Below are 20397 nucleotides of genomic sequence, written 5' to 3' on the forward strand. Positions count from 1 at the left end.
TCACCAAAGTGAGAATAAAGCATGTATTTTAACACTGGGATCTCCTGTGGAGTTTAGTCTGAGGGCCCATGGGAGGAAGAAGGGCCATGCCATCGGGGGTCCTGATGATTGGAGGGTTTCACCTCACTGACCCCCCAAAATCTCTGACCTTGCTTTCTGGACGTGTCCTGGACCACCAGCCTTGGCCTGGCTGCCATGGGTCCCCTAGACCTCTGGGTCACAGCCTGTCTCTGGACAGGCTCTGAACCTCTCCTCCACCCAGGAGAGCCCGGGCCCCCTTTCCCCTTATGCCCCACCATGTTTGAGCAGCAGGAAGGAGGGGGTAGCTTGGGGCTGAAGCCCTCTTGGTGGAAAACCACCATCAGGAAGGAGGGCACGAGGGCCAAGCCTGCAGATGAGGTGGGCATGGGTGGCCTCCTCCTAAGGCGAGGTTGGGGTGTGAGCCAGGGTGCTGGTGGGCAGTCCCCAGGCCCCCGGGTGGCATGCTCTGAGACGGGACAAGGGCAGGGTCCCACCAGGCGCCCAGAGCCCAGGTTACAGGCACATTCTCAGGCTCCCAGAGGTTCAGCTGCTCCCCTGCGAACCCAGGATGGCCCAGGACTGGCCCCAAGGTCCTCCCAAACACCAACCCTTCTCATAGTCCCTAGAACTCCACCTGACGACTCTGGGCTACAATTTCTCAGGGTTCACAGATGAAAACATTAAAATGAGTGAGTGAACAAGAGATCTGACGAGTCCAGCTCTCCTCCTTCCACGGGGCTTCCCCACCAGGACCCGGCCCAGGACCTGGTCCAGGAGGCCCACCTTGTGCTGGGGACCTTTCCAGGGACTGGGAGCTCTGTGGGGGCAGGGCCTGTGACACGCGTGTCTGAGCCTACAAGACCCCCGGCAGAGTAGGGCCTGAGTGAACACTTGGTCACTAAGCAGTGAGGGCAATCCAGTGCCCATGGACGGTTAAGGGTCACGGTGGGCAGTGGGGGGCTCATAGTGAACGGTCGGGGGCTCATGGTGAATGGTCGGGGGCTCACGGTGGACATCAGGGGCTCATGGTGGACAATGGGGGGCTCATGGTGGACGGTGAGGGCTCATGGTGGATGCCAGGGGCTCAGGGTGGATATTCAGGGGCTTAAAAGTGTTTGGTTGGGGGCTCATGGTAGGCGGTGGGGAGCTCATGGTGATGGTCAGCAGCTAAAGGTCGTCGGTTGGGGGATCATGGTGGGGATGGCGAGGGGCTCATGGTGGATGGTAGGGTGCTCATAGTGGATGGTCAGGAGCTAAAGATGGATGGTCCAGGGCTCATGGTGGACATTGGGGGGTTCATGGTGGATGGCGGGGCTTCATGGTGGACTTTGGGGGCTCATGGTGGATGGTGGGGGGCTAAAGGTAGAAGATCATGGGCTAATAGATGGGAGGTGTTCAGAGTCCTAATGAGCTAAAAGCCACAAAGAGGCCAGGCCCACTCAGGTCCCAAACACCTGATCCATCCACAGAGATGGGGCCAGGAGCTGTCACTTCTGACCCCACAGGAAGGCCCCTGAGTGGGCAGAAGGCACAGCCTCATGAGCCAGGAAAGGGCAAAGTTTCAAAGGGTCATGAGCCGGAAGGCAGTGCCCTCAGGTCAGCCTGGGATGCCTCATGTACATCGTCAGGCTGGTCACAGGGCCCGGGCCCAAAGCAGATGAGGTGAGGGGCTGCAGTGGGAGCAGGGAGCCCACTGGAGGCCTCTGTTGAACTCCTGAAGAAAACTGAAAGGGGCTTTGGAATATGGGTCCTGCAGGCACAACGGAAGATAACCAAGGGCTGATTTCTCAGAGTAGGAGGACTGAAGGGCAAGCAGAGCCTGGAGACCAGGAGGCGGACCAGGAGCTGCAGCCCGCCCTATGAGGGACACCGAGGCAGGGGATGCTCTCAGGGGTCGTGGGATCCTCAGCCCACCACTGCCACAGGCCCCCAGCAACCCACTGGCACTTGTCCTGGGTCCTGCATTCCTGTCCTTCAAAGTCCAGGACACAGGTGGTCACAAGACCACCCCTTCGGAAGCCAGTTGACCTACAGGGCCAGCCTGAGCAGGTGGAAGGTGTAGGGAGTGGCCCTGCACCTGCTCCTGGCTGGGGAGTTGGGCCCCAATCCCAGCACCCCTCAAGCTGCAGTCCCCTCCATGGGCTGGGACCCTTGCTCCTGCACCATCCCCCACACCTGACAGCCCTGCCCTGCCGTCCAGGTCGACACCCACTGTGTCCCCCTTTCTGCAGCAGCAACCCCAACTGTTGGTCGTGAGTTTGGGGTTTTGTGCCTGTTCTTCCCAGCTTGTGTTTCTGGGGACTTGTCTCTCAATCCAGCCAGTACCAAGTGCAGGGGCTGCAGAAGGTGACAGGCTCTGGGCAGGTTCTTGGGTCATGAGGCCCAGTGGGAGCATGGGTTTCTAGGTCTTTCTTTAGAAGAGCCATGGCCTGAAGGTGACAAGTCTCTGTGCTTATGCTTTAGGGTCCTGGGAACATGTCCAGAAGCCATGACAGTGTAGCCCTTGGCTTCCTGCAGCTCCTGGCAGGCCCCCTGGACAGTCCCCACAGGAGTCACCATCCCCAGGCCCAGGAGTGCCTGGGATGGCTGGAACCCCTCCCCTCCCTGCAACCTGCAGCTCAGGACACAGCACACAACCAGCTTTCCTCCATGTTCCCTCCTGGCCATGTGTTCAGTCAGATGTGGACACAGGGCTTCCTGGCCAGCATAGGCTCTGCCTCCTCCTTCCCAAAATCAGGCCCAGGAGATAAGAGGAGGAGCCCCAGAAAAGCTGTTGTTGGAGTGGGAAGCTGAGGAGGGGCCTGGGTTTGGGGGCAGTCAGGGTGCAGTCTGCCCAGGGATGCCTCCTGGTGGGCCACCACCCCTGCCCCTCCTTGAGCCACCGCCTGCCCCAGCACAGCTCACCAGGGGAGCAGCACATGGGGCTCCCGACAGAGATGAGTGTGAATTTTTAAGAATATACATTTCAGGAGATAAGACAAAACGAAGCAAAACATAGCAAACGAAGTAAGAACAAGAAATGTTAGAAATGAATCAAGTGACAATAGTAGGTATGAAACTGTAAGCAAGGAGCTCACAGTCCAGGGTGTGGGTTATGGACACGCGGGCACCATGGCCGCAGGGAGGGTCCTCCCCTGAAGGGCTGGGGAGGAAGACCAGACAGGAAGAGGAAGCGCCAGCATCTGAGCAAGAGCAGCCCCAGATGATAGAGCGGGAGTGGACAGATGGCAAGTGACGGACACAGAAATGCACCGTCGGGTGGAAGATCCAGGCCATGCAGCCAACGGCACACGCACTGCAGGGACCTTGGGAGTCCAGAGCCCAGTGCCCAGCCCTCAGCAGGTGCAAGTGGGGTGCTCGGACCCCCCCCAGACATGGGGCCGCAGACACCACGGGAAGCTGCATGCAATGGACCCCGTCTCCGATGAGGGAAAGGAGTTCAAATCTAAGACTCTGTATTTAGCCAAATTATTATCTGATTGTGAAGGCACAATGAGCGCGAGACCAGGGAGACGTCACAGAGGGACCCCCTCCGTGGACACCCCCAGGGAAGCACCCAGGAGACAAACAGTGGTCCCAAGTGGGACACATCACTGTCCTCCCTCCTCTGAGGCTCTTCCCTGTGGCCTTGCAGCCTCCAGCCTTCCAGGTGAGGCCAGGACTCCTGGGGCTCAGTGCTTCGCCTGAAACCTGCTCCTTCTCTCCGGAAGCATTTAGGATTTTCTCATTGGCACTGGGGCTGTGGAATTCCAGAAAAATGGCCACCCTGGTCCTTTCCATCTGCTGTGTTGGCTGTGCGCAGGGACCTTCGGGCCGGAAACCCAGCCCTCGGTTCTGGGAAACCCTCCTGGACAGTTCCCGCCCTCGATCTTTCTGGAACTGGAGCGTGCGGGCCTCTCGGGGCCCATATTCTCCACCTAGCTTCCTTTCCTTCTCGGAGAAGCTGAAGTGACACTTCAGCGTCAACTCTGGGTCTTTCTATGGTTCCTAAGTTCGCTCTCATACTTTTAATTCTTGAGCTCCTTCCAAAACCTCTGAATATTCCCTTTGTGGCACCTGTTTCCATTGCACGGCCACTGTGAGGAGGTGCTCCAAACCAGCCACTTGGTTTGTCTCCCTTGCTCACCCAAGCTGTCTTTCCTCCTGAGTCCCAAGTAAGCCTCTGGCCTGGAGGGTCTGTGACCCCCTCGTGGGTGGGGATAGCCGCCAGGAAGCTCCGCAGCCACAACAGAGCTGAGAGCTTGGGTGGGACAGCCCCGACGTGAGTGTCTGTGGGTCCTTCTAGGCTGTCTGGCTCCACACAGCCACTCAGGCCTTCCCCATGCCGTGGGCCGAGCTGGGGTCTGCCGCTGGTATGTGGCACCCCCCCCCCACGCCAGGTTCCCAGATCCCAGCCCTCTCCTGCAGCATGGCAAGGTCACATGCCTGCTGAGTCTCTCTGGGACCACAGGCGCCCTTGTGCTGGTTGTGCTCTGCCTTTCAGTCTGCAATCATCCCTGAGGACGGGGGTCCAGGTCGCGTGCCCAGTCACCCCGCTCCAAATGGTTTCCATAGCTATTTCTCTTACTTAGGTCTTGAGGCCTTTGTGAAATGATGAAGGAACCACTGACATTCAGCTTCACCTCTCAGCCTCTGCCACCCTCGGGCCGCCGCTGTCCCTGCACCTGGGCTCACGAGGACTCTCTGCCACATGGCCTCTGAACTCCCATGAGGGCTGGTTTGCCCGAGAAGCCCTGAAGTGCATCCTGGGGCTCGGGGCACCCTGGCCCGTGCTCCTCCCTGGGTCGGCCCAGCCAGGCTTCCCTTTGAAGCATCAGACGCTTGGGGTCCTTTGCCCTTAGGGTTCTGATGGTCCCGTCTTATCTTTGGTGGGAAATGCTTGCAGGAAGTCCTCTATGATGCGGGTTTCGCCTTGAGAATTGGTGTCCTTTAGGCACCCAGCCCCACCAGCCACGGTGCCCTCCCTCCACCTTCCTGTTGCGGTCATGCCAGAGGGAATGAAAGGCCTGACGCATGCCACCCCATCCAGCCATCCCCAAAGGCTTTGAGGCTTGAAACAAGCCCCCAAAATGCCCTGCAGGTGTGCAGTGAGACAGGCCTCCAGCTAACACCAGCCCTGTACCAGCCAGCCTCATGGGGCCATAGGGACACTGGAGGGAGTCCCCTAGGGAGACGCAGTGGGGTCAGTTCCAGCTTTGCCTTCCCTAGTATGTGACAGCAGGCAACCTACAGAACCACTCTGTGCCTCCATTTCCCCGTCTGTAAAATGGTCACAATGACAACATCTGCCTCTTGAGGCTGCCGAGGACCCGGTGAGTCCCCAGGGCTCAGAGCAGCCCCAGCACACAGTGCTGAGCTCTGGCTTCAGGAGAAGTTCAGGGCCTGGGTCCCAGAGGTGGGAGAGGCCTGAGTTCCTGCCCTCACCTGCATTCTAGCCTGAGGCCCCTTCCCTGAAGAATGGACAGCTGGACTGGACTGAATAGTAGCCCTCAAATTCATGTGCCCATGAAACCTGTGAAGGTGACCTTATTTGGACAGGAATCTTCAGCTGTAATTAGACTAAGGTCACTCTCAATTGGGTGACCCTAAATCCAAAATGACTGTTGTCCTCATGAAAGAGACAGAAACACAGGGGAGATTGAGTGTCAGCAGACATAGGGGAGGCATACTCTCCCCTAGAGCCATCTGCAGGAACCCACCTGCCCACACCTTGCTTTCAGCCCCATGACCCTGAATTCAGACTCCTGGACACCACAGCTTGAAGAGTACATTTCTATTGTCTGAGCCACATTCAGACCCTGCTCAGGTCACTGCTGTCCTCAGAAGAAGCTGTCCTCAGAAGGCTAGGTGTGTGGAGGCCAGTGCCCCAGCCTTGTGCCCTCTGTGAGGATCAGAGGCATGGTCTTCAGAACCCCATTTTCTCTCCTCTCTCCACCCTGATCGTGTGTTCATGCACAGATCCACCACAGGGCAGTGGTGGATAAGCTCCAAAAGAAACAGGAGAGTTCTAGCCAGAGGACCAGGAAGAGGGTCCCAGGAGGGAGCAGATGTGGGGGAAATCCTGCAGAGGAGACATAGGAAAAGGACCCCACCTCTGTGTGTGGCCTGACATGGTCCTTGCTTAGTCCAAGGGGTATGTGTGTGGAACATGCCCAGAGAGGCAGAGTGGTGGCTCTGAGCAGGGCTGTGATAGAAACTGCTGCCCTGGCCCAATGATGCCTATGGGGGAATCCAGGTGGCATGGCCAATGCACACTCAAGGAGACATCCTGGGGGCCAAGTTCACTGCCCACACAGCTGTTGCCAATACAGGACGCATGAGGGTGCAAGGCTCAGTCTGAATTAGTTCCTCTTGCTGCTATAACAAATTAATACAGACTAAGTGGCTGAAAACCATACACTTAAAATATATCAATATAAATGAATTAAAAGCAAAAATATAGAACAAGATATGACAAGCAAACAGTAATCAAAAGAAGGCTTGGGTGGCTATATCAGTATCAGATAAAGTAGACTTGAGAGCAAGGCAAATAGCCAAGAATAAAGGAGCATTTTACATAATGGTAATGATAGAAGGGTTGATTCATGAAGAAAACATAATAATCCTCAATGAGTATGCACCCTACAACAGAACTTCCAAACACATAAGGCAAGAAGTGATAGAACTGAAAGGAGAAATACAAAAATCCACAATTATACTAGAAGATGCTAACACTTATCTTCCAGGTTGAGACCAGACAGAAAATCAGTAAGGATATAAAAGACTTGAAAGCTATCAACCAACTTGATGTACATAACTGATGTTTATAGAACACCTCACACAGTGACAGAGGTCAAGTGGGGGCCCACTTCCTGGTTCATGGATGACTTTTCACTCTAACCTCATAGGGCAGAAGGGGCAAGGGAGCTCTCCGGGGTCCACTTTATAAGGCTTAAATCCTATTTGTGAGGATAGGACATGACATAAGTACCTCCCGAGGGCCTTGCCTAACACCTTCACATTGGGTTTCCAGGCTAATATGAATTTAAATTATATTAATTGAACAGGGTGGGGGGAATACAAATATTCAGTTCATAGCAACAATCAATGAAACCAACAGCCATGTCTTTGAAAAAAAAAATCCATAAAATGAATAAACCTCCAGCTCAACTGACTAGGAAGAAAATGGAAGTCACAAATTACCAATGGAATTAGAAAGGACACATAGCTACAGAACCTACAGACATAAAGAGGACAAGATGGGAAACCTCAAGCACTTCTAGACACACAAGTTCAAGAAAGTAGAGGAAATGGACCAACTTCTTCAAAGATGCAAACTACTAAAATTCACACTAGAACAGATGACTAAATAGTCCTACATTGATTAAAGAAATTGAATCCATAGTTTAAGATCTAACAAAGAGGGACACTTGAGTGGCTCAGTTGGTTGAGCATCTGACTCTTAATTTCAGCTTAGGTCCTGACCTCAGGGTTGTGGGATCAAGCCTGAGTTGGGCTCCACATTCAGGGGAGGGGAGTCTGCTTGAGAGTCTCTACCTCCCCCTCTGCCCCTCCCCCACAGCTTGCTCTCAAAAACAATTTTTTTTTTCTAACAAAGAAAACTCCCAGACCAGGCGGATTCACTGGTGAACACAAACATCTCAGGAGAAAGTGACAGAAGAGAAGGAAGCACTCTCAGGGAACTGCACGGGGCCTGCACCAGTGTGCTCATAACCAAAGACACTACAAGAAAACTGCAGAAATGGTTTTCATGAACACAAACACAAAAATCCCCAGAGAATATAACCCAAGTTTAATCCAGCAACATAGAAATAAGATCCATCCTAAGCTAGCAAAATTTGGCCAACACTGAAAATGGATCAATGTAATTCACAATATTAACAGACTGGAAGGAAAAAGCCACAGTCATGTATCTCAATAGATGCAGACAAAGCACTGGACAACATTTAATATCCATTGGTAATGAGAACTCTCAGCAAATACAGACTAGAGGAAAATTTCTTAATCTGATAAAAGGCAGCTGCAAAATCAAAACAAACAAAACTTGAAAAACAAATCTAAGCTGATATCATATGTAAGACTGAGAGACTGCAGGTTTCTCCTTGAGACGAGGGACAAGACAGAGATGTCTTCTGTCCTCTGTGTCGCTCAGGAAGCCCCAGGAGGGCACTAAGGCAAGAAAAATAAAGTGTACAGACTGAACAAGTAGATACCAACTGCCTCTATTCTCAGACAACAGGATAATCTGTGTAAAAATTCCCACAGAATCTACAAAAAAAGGTCCAAGAATTACCAGTGAATTCAGCAAATTCATAGCTACAAAGCCAACCTAGAAAAATGTCATTTCTATAGCATTCTATTCTTTCTTTTTGTTGTTGTTGTTTTTTAAGATTTTACCTATTTATCTGACAGAGAGGGAGAGAGAGTGAGAGAGAGCACGAGCAGGGGGAGGGCTGGGGGTGGGGAGGGAGAAGCAGGCGCCCTGCTGAGCAGCGAGGACCCCGGGAGACACTTCCCTGAGGGAGCCACCCAGGCATCCGTGGCATTCTATTTCTATACAACGATGGATTTCTATAAAGTATTGGAATATAGTATTACTATGTAGTAATAGAAACTGAAATTAAATAACAGTCCTGTTTATAACAGAAACAGAAAATACTTATGTAGAAATCTAACAATACACACAGGTCTCCATGCCTCGCCTCAGACACAGAGGAAGCAGTAAAAGACCTACGGGTATGCGGGGCTGGGAGGAGGTGTCAGTTCTCCCCAGACTGATCTACTACTGATTTAACACAATCCCAGTCCAAATCCCAGTGGGAACTTGTAGATAGCCACAAGCTAACTCTAAAACTTATATGGAAAGACAGAGAAACCTGGAAAAGCCAAAGCAATTTTTTTAAAGATTTTATTTATTTATTCATGTGAGAAACACAGAGAGAAAGAGAGGCACAGAGACACAGGCAGACAGAGAAGCAGGCTCCATGCAGGGAGCCTGATGCAGGACCCAATCCCGGGACTCCAGGATCATGCCCTGGGCCGAAGGCAAGCATTCATCCACTGAGCCAACCAGGCGTCCCAACAATTTTGGAAAAAGAACAAAAATTGGAAGATTCACACGACCCGACTTCAAGACTTACTTTAAAGCGACCATGACGAAGGCAGGCTAGTGACTGTTTCCTGAAAGGTCGTGCACACCATCAATGGCAGAAGTGTCCAGAAACAGACACAAAACTTGGCCAAATGTGAGGATATTAATATGCAAAACGAGATTATCTCAGCCTATACCTCACACTTTGAACCAAAGTTAACGAAAAATGAGCCACAGGCTGAATGTAAACATGAAACTATAAAACTTTGGAGGCAAACATAAACTAAAAATCTCTTCAACCTATATTATGTAAAGAGTTCTCAAACTTGACACCATCATAATGATCTATTTAAAAAATTGACAAATTGGGCTTTATTCAAATTTCATTAATTCAAGATAATGAAAAGACAAGCCGGACTAGAAGCAAACACATACAAATCGTACACTCAGTAAGGATCGTGTGTGCAGGATACATAAAGAATTCCGAAGTCAAAAGTAAGGGTGCAAACAACCTGATGTTTTTAACTGGGCAAATATTTGAACAGCCTGCTCACAAAGGGGCTCTACTGATGGCACACGCACCCAGAAGGCACTCAGCATCATCGGTCGTGAGGGTGTGGACCGCCGCGCCCCCTTCACTCCTACTACACAACCCACAACCGCACACGAGCTGTTACCCAAACAAAAACAAAACCTATGTTCATAGAAAAACCTGCATGTGGATGCTTGTTGCAGCTTTATTCATAAATAAACACCAAATCCTGGAAGCTGAACCCTCTCTCACCAGGCAGGTGGACAAGCCAGTGACACGAGTCCACACCACGGGATGATGAGACAAGCACGCTATATGCAGCCACGTGGCTGGATCCCAGCTGCACATCCTGCTGACGCCCAAACTCCCTGCTGTAGGGCCCAGCCCTGGGCATCCTGAGAAGCCCAGAGTGGCTGGAGCACGCTGGTGGGGTGGCCAGGGTGCCACACATGGGAAGCCCCAGGGAAATTTGGGCATGGCTCTGTGTCCTCATTATGATCGTAGCCACACCTACCGCCAATAGGAACAAATTTTAGCATGCACTAACTTAAAAATAAGTGTTAGAAAACGTACCCACGTTACTCTTGAACTCTAGTTAGGGTCGGGTGGTCAGCAGCCTGGCCCCTGACGGCCCAAGTCTCCAGCTCCTGCTAGCATGCTGACCTGTCCACACCAAACACTACGGCCCACCTTAAAAGTAGGAATAGAAACCCAGGACACTGCTATTTGTGACCTGCTATGTGTGTTCCCAAAAGCTGCCAACCCCACCTCGCTCCTGCCCTGCCACCCCGGGCCCAGAACCCTCGCCAACGTGCCGTCCATCCTGGCCTCCAGAGGGGCCATGGGTGCACAAGTAGTAACCAGCGACGAGGAAACACCAGGCCCTGCTCCAACCTCAGCGGGACCCGGGACCCCTATCGGCTCCAAATCTTGGTTCCTTCATCTTAAAATAGCAGACATTAGACCACAGGCCTTTTAAGTCTATGCCAGCTCTAAATTTTTATGAATTTATGAAGCCTGCCATAAACTTCTCATTTTTTCCAGTTTGTCTTTAAGAGATTGAAGATTGGAAATAAAAGCTGGATTTTCTTGTTATTGTGGCTTGATTTGTTTATTTTGCTGTTAGGGAATATTTTTAAACTTCAAAAAGAGTCTGATTCTGGAGTTTTAGAACCCCCACACCAGAAATGCAGTGAGAAGAACCCTCCCCATACAACCTAGCTTCCAATCCAAGGGAACTTCCAGAAACTTCTGTGGTCATAGGGAATCTGTTACAAGAGGTGGTGGAAGGAGACTTCAGTCTACAAGATGGAATTGGGGGGGGGGGGCATGGGACAGTCCCCTGCGCCAGGGCAAACTGATCTGTAGCTTCAGCCCATCCCAGAGGGTCGCTCCCCAAACACACACCCACTGGTCCAGTGACAGGCATGGGGCTGTGGCCCCGGGGTCAGGGCTTCAGCCGTGTGGGGACCACTGTGGCTCATCCACATCCTGATGCCCCAGGGGAAACTCAGTCTGTGATGGAGGGTAGGACAGCTCCTGGGGACCCACAGAGGGGGTGTGCGGGGACACGCGTGGGGAGGACACATGTGGGGAAGGACATGTGTGTGAGGACATGCGTGGGGGAGGACACGTCAGGGAGGATACGTATGGGGAGGATGCACGGGCAGGACATGAGGGGAGGACACGTGTGGAGGGACACACGTGGGGCAGTCCCTTGGGCTCCACTAGATGGGGTGCTCTGTGCACATACAACACATGCTTCTGTGTTTATAGTTGGGACACAGTTCAAAGATTCATGTTTAAGATTCTATTATCTCGATTTTGAACACGAAATAGAAGGAGAACAAGGCAGTCATCCTTCGCCCAGAGTAAAAGTCAAGCTGGCACAATGTTTTCCAGCTGCAGGCTCACTAGCACTGACAGAAAAATCCAACTTTAGGGGAAAAATTAATATTCGAGAATCTGCTTCCAAAAAAATGATAAATAATGAAGTATGGAAATAATTCCTCTTTGGAAACCATGATATTTCTAGAAGCTCCCCGTCACTAGAAGCCATGCTCTGCTCTAGACAGACAGACCAGCCGGGGCTCGAGGACGGGGCCTAGGCGCCCCCCCCCCATACTGAATATTCATGGAGATTAAACACAAATATGAACTTCCTCATATTTTTTTTAAAGGAAGTGATTTATAAGCTCCTGATGTTCATGAGAACAACCACCCCAGCAGGGGTGAAGGCCTTGGGGGGCTGTGGAAGCTCTGCAGGGCCATGGGGGTCCCTACAGGGCTGTGTGGGTGGTGGGTGATGGTGGGCAGATGAGAACCCCCAGACTCCAGGCACAGGCATCCCAGGCCCCTCCGACCAGCCCAATGTGTCCCATCTGTTCACACATCCGCCAGCACATAGTAGCACCCCATCCTGCCCTCTCCCTCCAGGTCATGCAGAGTGAGGACCTCTCAAGCTGAGGTGCCCTAGGGGCACTCCCCCCCACACACACACAGCCCACTCGCCAAACAGCTGAGACCCAGGAATTCACATAGACGGGGGAAGCTGCTGCCTGCTGCTGTCCAAGGATACATCCAGGTGGAAGCGGACGGGGAGTGGGCAGTCAGAAGCAGGAGGGCGCACCTGGGGGCTATCTCTGGCCTCCGTCCTCCCTGAGGGGTGCGGCACCCACGGGGGAGCACTTGGTGGACAGCAATCCCCGGAGATGTTTTTGTGGGGATGGTGCAGGGCAGTGGCTGGGGTGAGACAGGGCACCCATGAAAGGGGCCTACGGGCTCTGGGCAAGCTCACGTCACCAGCGTGAAAGGCGCCGATGAGCCACCATTCTGGGCCTGCAACACGTCTGCCCGACAGATGGGAGGATGCTCGCCAGGGGACAGAACTGCCCAGCAGATGGGGCTGGAGGCAAGGGCCTGGCGCAGGGGTCCCAGGAGGCCAGCAGGGGTGCGTGGGCCCGCTGCCCTGGGGCCGCCCGGGGAGCACAGCCTCGGGGGCACTGGGTGCTCGCAGCCCCTCCTGGGCCAGGGCTCCGTGTGCAGCCCAGAGGGCTCCACCTGGCCACCCCGTCTTGCTTCAGCCTCCTGTGCCCCTTGCGAAGCCGATCACAGGACAGGGTCGGACAGGGCACAGCCCTCACGGCCGCCAGGGGCGGGAGAGCCCGTCTCGGGAGAAGCCTGACCCAGAGCCCTGATGCCCTGTGTGCAACACCTGGGCCCGTGGACACAACTGCCAACCCTGGGATGCTCAGAGCGCAATTCTCTGTCATTAAGTTAAAAACAAAACGTGCTTAATGTTTATTAGGTTCTTCCACCGATGAGTACAGCAGAGACTGCAGAATGACTGACACTCGGATCTGAGGTGCACGGAGAAAGGTCAGCATCGTTCCCTACATCCCACCTGCTAGGCCTCGTGCTGCGCCAGGGCCATCCTGCAGCATGTCCCTTGAGGACCCGTGGTAGGGACAGACGGCCACACCGCACGACGTGACAGGTGTGTGATCGCGGGGCGGGGGGGGGAGCGCTTACCTCCAGCAGCAGCCGTCCCTCCAGCACCGCGGACCCTCCGCTCAGACCATCTTCTGGGGATTGGGCACTGGCTGCTGGCGGCCGCGGGCACTTCTGCACGGCTGTTAGACAAGAAGGGAGCAAGGCTGTCAGCACCCTTCTGGGCTCCACACCTGCCTGCCCTCCCAAGTCTTCCCTGGTCTTGGCTGCCCACCCTAGTGGACAGAGCCTTGTCTCCTAGCTGACTGGGGTGCACCAGGACAGCCAGGGCAGCCAGCTGGGAGACCAGGGTGGTGTTCAGGAGAGCAGGCCACCTACCCTGGGCCTGACCCCCTGAAGCCCTACCTCAGGAGCCCTCTCCCCAGGATCCTCAGACCCCTCCCTGAGACCCAAGCTCCAGCAGATGCCCTGACTTGGCACTGCTGGTTGACACAACTCTGACCACCCTCCAGGGTCCCACGTGACCTCCTCACACCCCCAGCCCCCCCGCCCCCCACAGACCCCAGCTGTGGAGCAGTCCCCACGGACTGGAAAGGAAGTCCCAGGAAGGCCTGCCTGCGTGGCTCAGGTGTCCCCAATCCCCGGCCCCCATGTGGCTTCATCTCCATTTTTGGGGTGAAGACCCCAGACATACAGACATGCAGGTCACACAACGATGTCATGCACATCCCAGCAGAGCACAGGGAGTTGCGGAGGGTCCCCTGGGGCAAGGCAAGGGCCCTGGAGCCACCGCAGGGCATGGGCAGGGTGGGCAGAGCCTCCCAGGGCACATTGGAGTCAAGGGGCTCCACACGAGGCAGATGGAACCCTTGCGTGTGTTCTGCTCTTGAGAGAAAACCCGGCCAGGTCGCTCTCCCTCTTTTTCTCTTTCAGAACCAACAAGCTATGCTGAGCTTCTCTAGGACATGTGGGTCTGGGGTGCTTGTGCTGTTGGGGCCGCCCAGACGTCACCCACCCTCACCCCACAGCAGCTGCACCATGCCGCTGGCGCACCCTGCCCCCCGCAGAGGGTCCTGTCGTGGCAGGTGAGCCCAGTGTCCACAGGGACAAAGCGTCAGAGGCAGGGGGGTGGCCCTCGGGAGAGCCCCACAGGTGGCGGCACATCGTGGCCTGTGGTCTCTGGCCACCCATCCTGCCGTCTGTCAGAGGGCTTTGCATTATCAACTGCCTGTCCGCAGCCAATAAGCACTGGACGCTCCCTTCTCTGCACTAAATGTTTCCAGAAATGAGCCCAGAAGGCAGGTGTGTCCAGGGAGCAGGAGCAGCCAGGCCTGGCGCTGCCGGGGCTGAGGTGCAGGGGCAGGTGGGGCTATAGGCCGCCTCCTCTCCTCCTCACAGAAATCTCACCAGCAGCCAAGCTGGGTCTTCAGGGCTGCGAAGCCCTGAGCTTTGAGCCATGACGATTGGAGGTGCATTGTTCTACCCTCCCCCTGACAGCCACCCTGTCCACTCAGTGCTCCGTCTGGAAGCCCGAAGCTCTGCCCCCAGCGCCCAGGAGAAGCCCCCCGAGGGAATGCCAGGGGCTGACCCCATGACCCCAAAGGCCAAGAAAGATACAGGAGGGATAACCGAGGGAGTGCACGAGCCTTCGTCCCATCCCTCCCCACCCCACCCCTAGATGACATCACAAGGGCCCCAGAGGGTCCTGTCCTGTTGCCACACCAGGGAGGCCACAGCTCCCCACAGTGCAGGGCTCACGGCCACGGGGGACAGAGCTGGGGCTCGGTGAGGGCCAGGACCCCACCTTGGTGCCCCCTGGGCCCCCTGTCCACACACGCAAACCATCAAGCCTCCCTCAGAGCAAACGGCACTGCAGGGGTCACTTCCTCCCTCACCCTGGCTCCAACAGCTCCTTACCCCCAGCCTCAGGGCAGGGGGACCATCCCGCCTGCCTGTTCTTGGTCCCCACAGCCCCCGTGGGGGTAGGACAACGCCCACAGGTGTGAGCCAGGGTGGGGGGATCCCGGTGCAGTGACATCACCGTGCTGTGGGATGCGTGCCCCCGCAACTGATGGGCCAGGCCGCACCCACACCCCCCAGAGGCAGAGTGCGGGGCACCCCCAATGTGTCTCCCTTCCCCACCGCGTCTCTGGCTCTGCACCCCAGCATGGCCTGTCCCCCCAGCTGGGCACCCCCACTTCCCCTCCTCCGCAGCCACATCCCGGCGGGGCACGCCCGGCGGGGCCTCCTCTGGGCTCCTGTCACGCGATGGGGCCGTCAGCGCCGCAGTGACAGCCACCTGGATCCCGGCCAGGGCCTCGCGTGCGAGCAGAGCCGCCAACGCGCCCCACCCCCAGGCCTGTGGCAAGACAGAAAGAAACCAAGCAAATGCAGGAGCCGGGGGCGGGGGCCAGCTTTCCCGGAAATCCATGTGAGCTCACAGCACCACACTTCCCAGGTCCCCGAACTCAGGCGCCCGCAGGGAACTGAAACCAGGCAGGACTCCAGTGGGGGTGGGGTCTCACAGGTCCCGCCACTGCCCTCATCAGGGGGTGCCCAGGCCACAGCAGGGCCGCCTGGGGGGGTGGGCAGCATCAGCTTCTCCACCTCGGCACTTCTCCCCAGGACCTGAGCTGGGCCTGGGAGGGGGCTGGGGCTGTGTCCAGGGGCTGCTAGTGCCCAGGAGCGTCTGTGGACAGACCCCAGCCCCACTGCTGGGGGGTCATGCTCTCCAGACCCAGTCTCCTCCACCAAGGGACATGCCACCCCTAAGTCCCCATCGCCCCCCCACCTCATCTGCACCTGACGGCCCACCATGAGGGGTCAGGGAGAGGGGCTCTTGGGGATGTGGAGGGGTGAGGGTGGAAGTGTGCCATGCCCCCCAAGGCCGGGCTTGTTGAGGAGGCCGTGAGGAGGGAAGCACCAGGGTCCAGCTGGCAGTCGAGAGGCCCACCGATGCCCAAGGGCCCACCATTCTCGCCCGCCGCTGGCACTGTCCTGCCCAGGAAGGAGGCCAGGCTGCCATGCCAGCAACTGCCATGACCATGTCCCATCGCCCCTTGCTGCTCCCCTTGCCCGCCTGGACGTAAGGGGCAGCTGGGGACGGGCCAGAGGCCAGCATTCCACACAGTCTATCAGACAGAGCTCAGGGCTACTGAGCAGGCCAGAGACATGGGCCAGGCTGCCCACTCCCAGAAATCCTGACGTGAGCCCCACAGCTCTGGTCCAAGCGCCTTCACCGCCCTGAGCCGCCCCATGGCCCTGGAGCACCAGCCACACCGACTCTTGCTGCCTAAGCCGCCCCCCAGCTGGTGGCAGACTCACCGGGGCTTGTCTCTTCAGCCATTTCTTACATTTCTGAGATGGTTCAGACCCTCAGAAAGAGTTTGAAAAATCATGGAGACAGTGGCCACCTGTGTAGACACACAGATGGGGTGTGGAGTGCTCAGAGACAGACAGGCCTCTTCCCCCTGAGGCTTGGACGGGGGCTGCCTGCACCCTGCCAGCCCCACCCAGCACCCCACCTCCTTGCTAAGGGACCTCTATTTCCATCACACGTGGGACGTTCTGGGCAAGGTGTTCCCAGGGCCCACTGCCCCCTGCAGTGGCTGCTTAGTTGTGTGGCTGGTCTGGCTAGTGAGAGATCCCAAGGGTTCATAGTGGAGAAGAAGCTGGAAGACTCTCCTGTGTCTGCCTCTGGATGGTGCTGTGATGCTGAGAAGGTGGCAACCACTTTGTTCCCAGCTTGGGTGAAGCCAATGCCTTGGCAGGTAAGACAGGTGAGCCAGGATCGGTGGCTCCAGGATGTAGGATGCAGTGAAGGTGAGATGCATGAAGTCGTCTAGGGGTTGCAGTGGGACCCCTGCCACCCAGGGTGATTGGGACAAAAGCCAGGGGCCCCCTGGCGGCTGGACTGAAACTCCAATCCTGACCATATGCAGGTCCTGCAGTGGACAGACCCAGGTCCGAAGACCAGCTGAACGGAACAGGTGCCTAGTAAAGCCTGGCACTATCTCAGCGTCAAGCGAAGGGCCCTGAGGCTTGGGCCTGTATGCCAGCTCTCACACTCGGGGTTACACCACGGTACGTCCTGTCTGGTCATCTCCTCCAGCCCTGACCCAGGCCTTCCTGGGTCAGAGCCAGCCTCCAGACCCACCTGCATAGGTACCGATGGAGGCAGGTGGCGGGACCACAGCTCTGCCCTGCTCTCCCCTGAGTCATGCCCAGAGGTGAGGGGTAGAGGGAATCAAGTGAGCTTAAAGCACCCCAGGACCCGCAAGGAGCAGGCATGCCTTCCCGGCTCTGGCCACTTCTCATCGGAAGCTAACTTCCGTCCCAGAGCTCCAAGGAGGCATCTCAGCGGAGGAGAGAGCAGCACCTAGATCAGAGGTCCCAGGAGCCTCAGCTCCCCTATACGACACTCGCCGTGCTGCGTGCTCCCTCTGGGCCTATGGCCTGGGGCCAGTGCACCGTCCTGGACGCTGACGGGTGCAGGATGGGGGAGGCCCACCACGAGGGAGGACTGGCTGCTTTAGCTTGGTTCCACCCACCACCAGGCCCCCTACTGGGGGGTGCACACGAGGGGCTGGGCCCACGTGTGTCCAGGAGTGGACAGGTGCCCAGGGAGCCCTGCTCACCTTTCACAGCACCCAGGCTCTCCAACCAGACCCAGGCCCTGGCAGAGAGGGCCAGAGGAGGGCACATGCTTCCAGGAGGGGGCGCGGTGATAAGTGTGGGGCTGCAGCTCGTGCGAGGGCACCAGCTCTGGCCCAACAGGGTCTGGGACCACTTTCTACATCCAGTTAATGGACCATCACCTCACAGCGTTCAAACTTTCAACCATCCCTCCCTCTACTTTTCAAGGACTAAACGTGTAACTTCTTGTTTTGCCTTTGGCAGAGGAAAAGGAAGCATCCATGCTGGAAGAAAGGAGTATGCGGTGACTCTCAAGGGCCTCGGGCTATTCTCAGAGGAAAAGTCCTGGCCCTCCGTTAGGTCCTAACAGGCATCCTCTGCGCCCGGATGCAGAGAACAAGTTCGTTCACTTCACTCCCTAAGAGGCTTGTGGTTTTGGGGACTGTGGTGCAGGTCAGCCTGGCTCCCGTGTGGGCAGTGGTAAGAGCAAAGTGGAAGGCCGCTCTGGGGCTCTCCGTGTGGGAGGCTGCTGACAAGCACAGCCTCATCGAGACATCAAAGGAGGTGAGGTCCTGAGAGACAGGTGGGGAGCACCCAGGTGGGCAGCTGGCTTGAGGCAGGAGGACAGACTGCAGATGCGGGGTACAGGGTGGCTCTGGAAAGGCACTGGCAGCTGAGTACAGTAGGCTGTGTGCCAAGCAGGTGAGTCCAGCACATGTGGGGAAGGGCCCCTGGACAGGGTGGGTGTCTGGGGAGAGGCCAGGACGACGTCGGGGCTGGAAAATCCCCAGCCATCTCAGAAAACAGGCAGCACCAGGTAAGAGGGAGTAGAGTGCCAGTCAGGCTGGTCCTGTGGGTGGGAGTGGGGGTGGGCCCACCCCCCTTCATGGGGCATCCACGGAGGCCGATCAGTCCTACACCCTCAGAGCGAGGGCAGGCTGGCCCCGTTTCCGGAGGGCAGGCCTCTTAGGCCTGAGAGGAGAGCAGACAAGACTCTCCTCTGCAGCTCTGCAGGGGCCTCACCTGCCCAGACAAGGGGCACCCACCCGTGACCTGCTCGACTCTGCAGACACATGGGGGCTTCTGGATGGAGGCTCACAGGGATACTCTGTTGCACCAGGACTGAGGGCATGGCCAGAGGAGACCCCCAAACAGGCAGCACAGTCGAGGTGAGCGGCAAGTCTGCCAGCCTCCCCTTCCTGGTCCACTGTCTGAGCCGGGACGTGTCTCCATACAAAAGAGGGGGAGCACCCGGCCACACCCCAATGGCCCTTCCAGGCAGTGCCCTCTCCTGTGAATCACAAAATGATTCCATGATTACAGACAGGAACCAATGTTTACCTCTCTAATCCCTGGGTCACAACAACCAACCAGGTGGGCCCAACAGGTGAGACCAGAGGCCTGGGGGAGCGGATGCAGGAGGAGTAACGAGGGGTGTGTGTAAACTAGCAGCCCCCTGCGTGGGTGTGTATGCTCTGTGCTGGGGCCTGGGCAATAAGGGTGAGTCTGAGGAAAAGCAGGAGAAGCAGAGTACTTTACGTAGGTTGCTTCTGACATGTGGCGTGGGTGCGTTTAACAGCAGAAGATGCCCGTGCCTTGCACGTGGGGGAGAGCCAACAGCCCGGCCAAGAGTCCCCGCACGTGTGCTGTGGCAAGTATGTGTCCTTCCAGGACATTTGCAATGGGGAGAAAGGGTTAAAGAGTATCGAGAGTATAAATGAACATGCTCGTTTCTCGCAAGCACTGCATTTAGAAAATGCGAACACAGTTGGAGATGTCTATACTGCATCAAGTTGTTGGTTTTCTATAAACATTTTCCACACTTTCCACACCTTCCAAAATGTACCAGCAAGCTTTAGAGACTTCACACTTTGATACCACTCAGAAAGCACCACAAAAAACGCATCTCCTGGGGGCCAGGGATGATGGAGAGGCTGTGGGCACCCCATCCACTTGTTCTGGTCAGAAGAACACATTTCCAACCACTTTCTGGGGGTGCTCTGTGTAACCTGGGTCACACATTCCACAGAGAAAACACACTCTTCCCTTAAGTTCCCAGAGCAAGATGCAACCAAAAATAGCTCCTTGGGAAGAAAAAGAAAAAGGCACATTACACGTTGCAGATCCATATTCTCTTCATGGTGTGAAACATCTGGAATAAGCCAGCTAGTTGAGCATTTTTGTTAAGTTTCAACACATCAGAAGGGAAGTCTCAGCCAGGGTTCAAGAAACATTTTGTGAAACAGAACAAAAGAAAACCCAAAAAGAATGCTGGTGCTTTTAGAAAGTCAAATAATTATTCTATGAATAACCACCTGCCTGGCATGCATGAGAAGCAGCAGCATACACGACTCATGGCACTTACAGCCCCGGATTCAGGGAGCCCTGGTTAGCGATCGGCAGTTCGCGCCTCGGGGGCACGCCCGGTGGCGTCTTCGCCAGCAGTCCCAGGGCTGTACCTACAGGCCCAGTGTCCCGAGGTTTGGAGGAGCGACGCTGCCAGAGAACGTCTGATTCATGTATAAAGAATGAATTTATAATAAATTTATGAAGAAGCCTCCAGTTACATAACCTCGAACTTGCAAATAACCCAACTTGAGGTTGGCGTGTGAGTCATCCTCACACGTCACCGTGGAGCGAGCGCTTCCTATCAGCCCTGCGTCATTCT

At 55.8% G+C, this 20397-nt stretch overlaps 1 protein-coding gene and 1 long non-coding RNA gene across 3 annotated transcripts in view; one reads left to right on the forward strand and one right to left on the reverse strand.

Annotated features, from left to right (window-relative positions):
- Window positions 1-20397, reverse strand: part of AHRR (aryl hydrocarbon receptor repressor) — a 77906-nt gene that overhangs the window by 29487 nt on the left and 28022 nt on the right. The window contains exons 1-2 of one of the 2 annotated variants that reach the window (XM_072807435.1): window positions 20095-20236; window positions 13176-13276 (exon numbers count right to left, since the gene is read on the reverse strand). Coding sequence is in view for 1 of the 2 variants with exons in the window: in XM_072807432.1 (XP_072663533.1) it covers window positions 13176-13276 (101 nt within the window). In the remaining variant the exon portion in view is untranslated. Of the gene's footprint in view, window positions 1-13175; window positions 13277-20094; window positions 20237-20397 lie in introns of those variants that run through there. The other variant, XM_072807432.1, reaches the window with a different exon arrangement.
- On the forward strand, window positions 15352-18712 carry LOC140622398 (uncharacterized). The gene is made up of 3 exons (XR_012022169.1): window positions 15352-15525; window positions 17036-17177; window positions 17994-18712. It is a non-coding gene; the product is annotated as an uncharacterized lncRNA (long non-coding RNA).

This window comes from Canis lupus, chromosome 31 (assembly GCF_048164855.1).
Source record: "Canis lupus baileyi chromosome 31, mCanLup2.hap1, whole genome shotgun sequence".
NCBI lineage: Eukaryota > Metazoa > Chordata > Mammalia > Carnivora > Canidae > Canis > Canis lupus.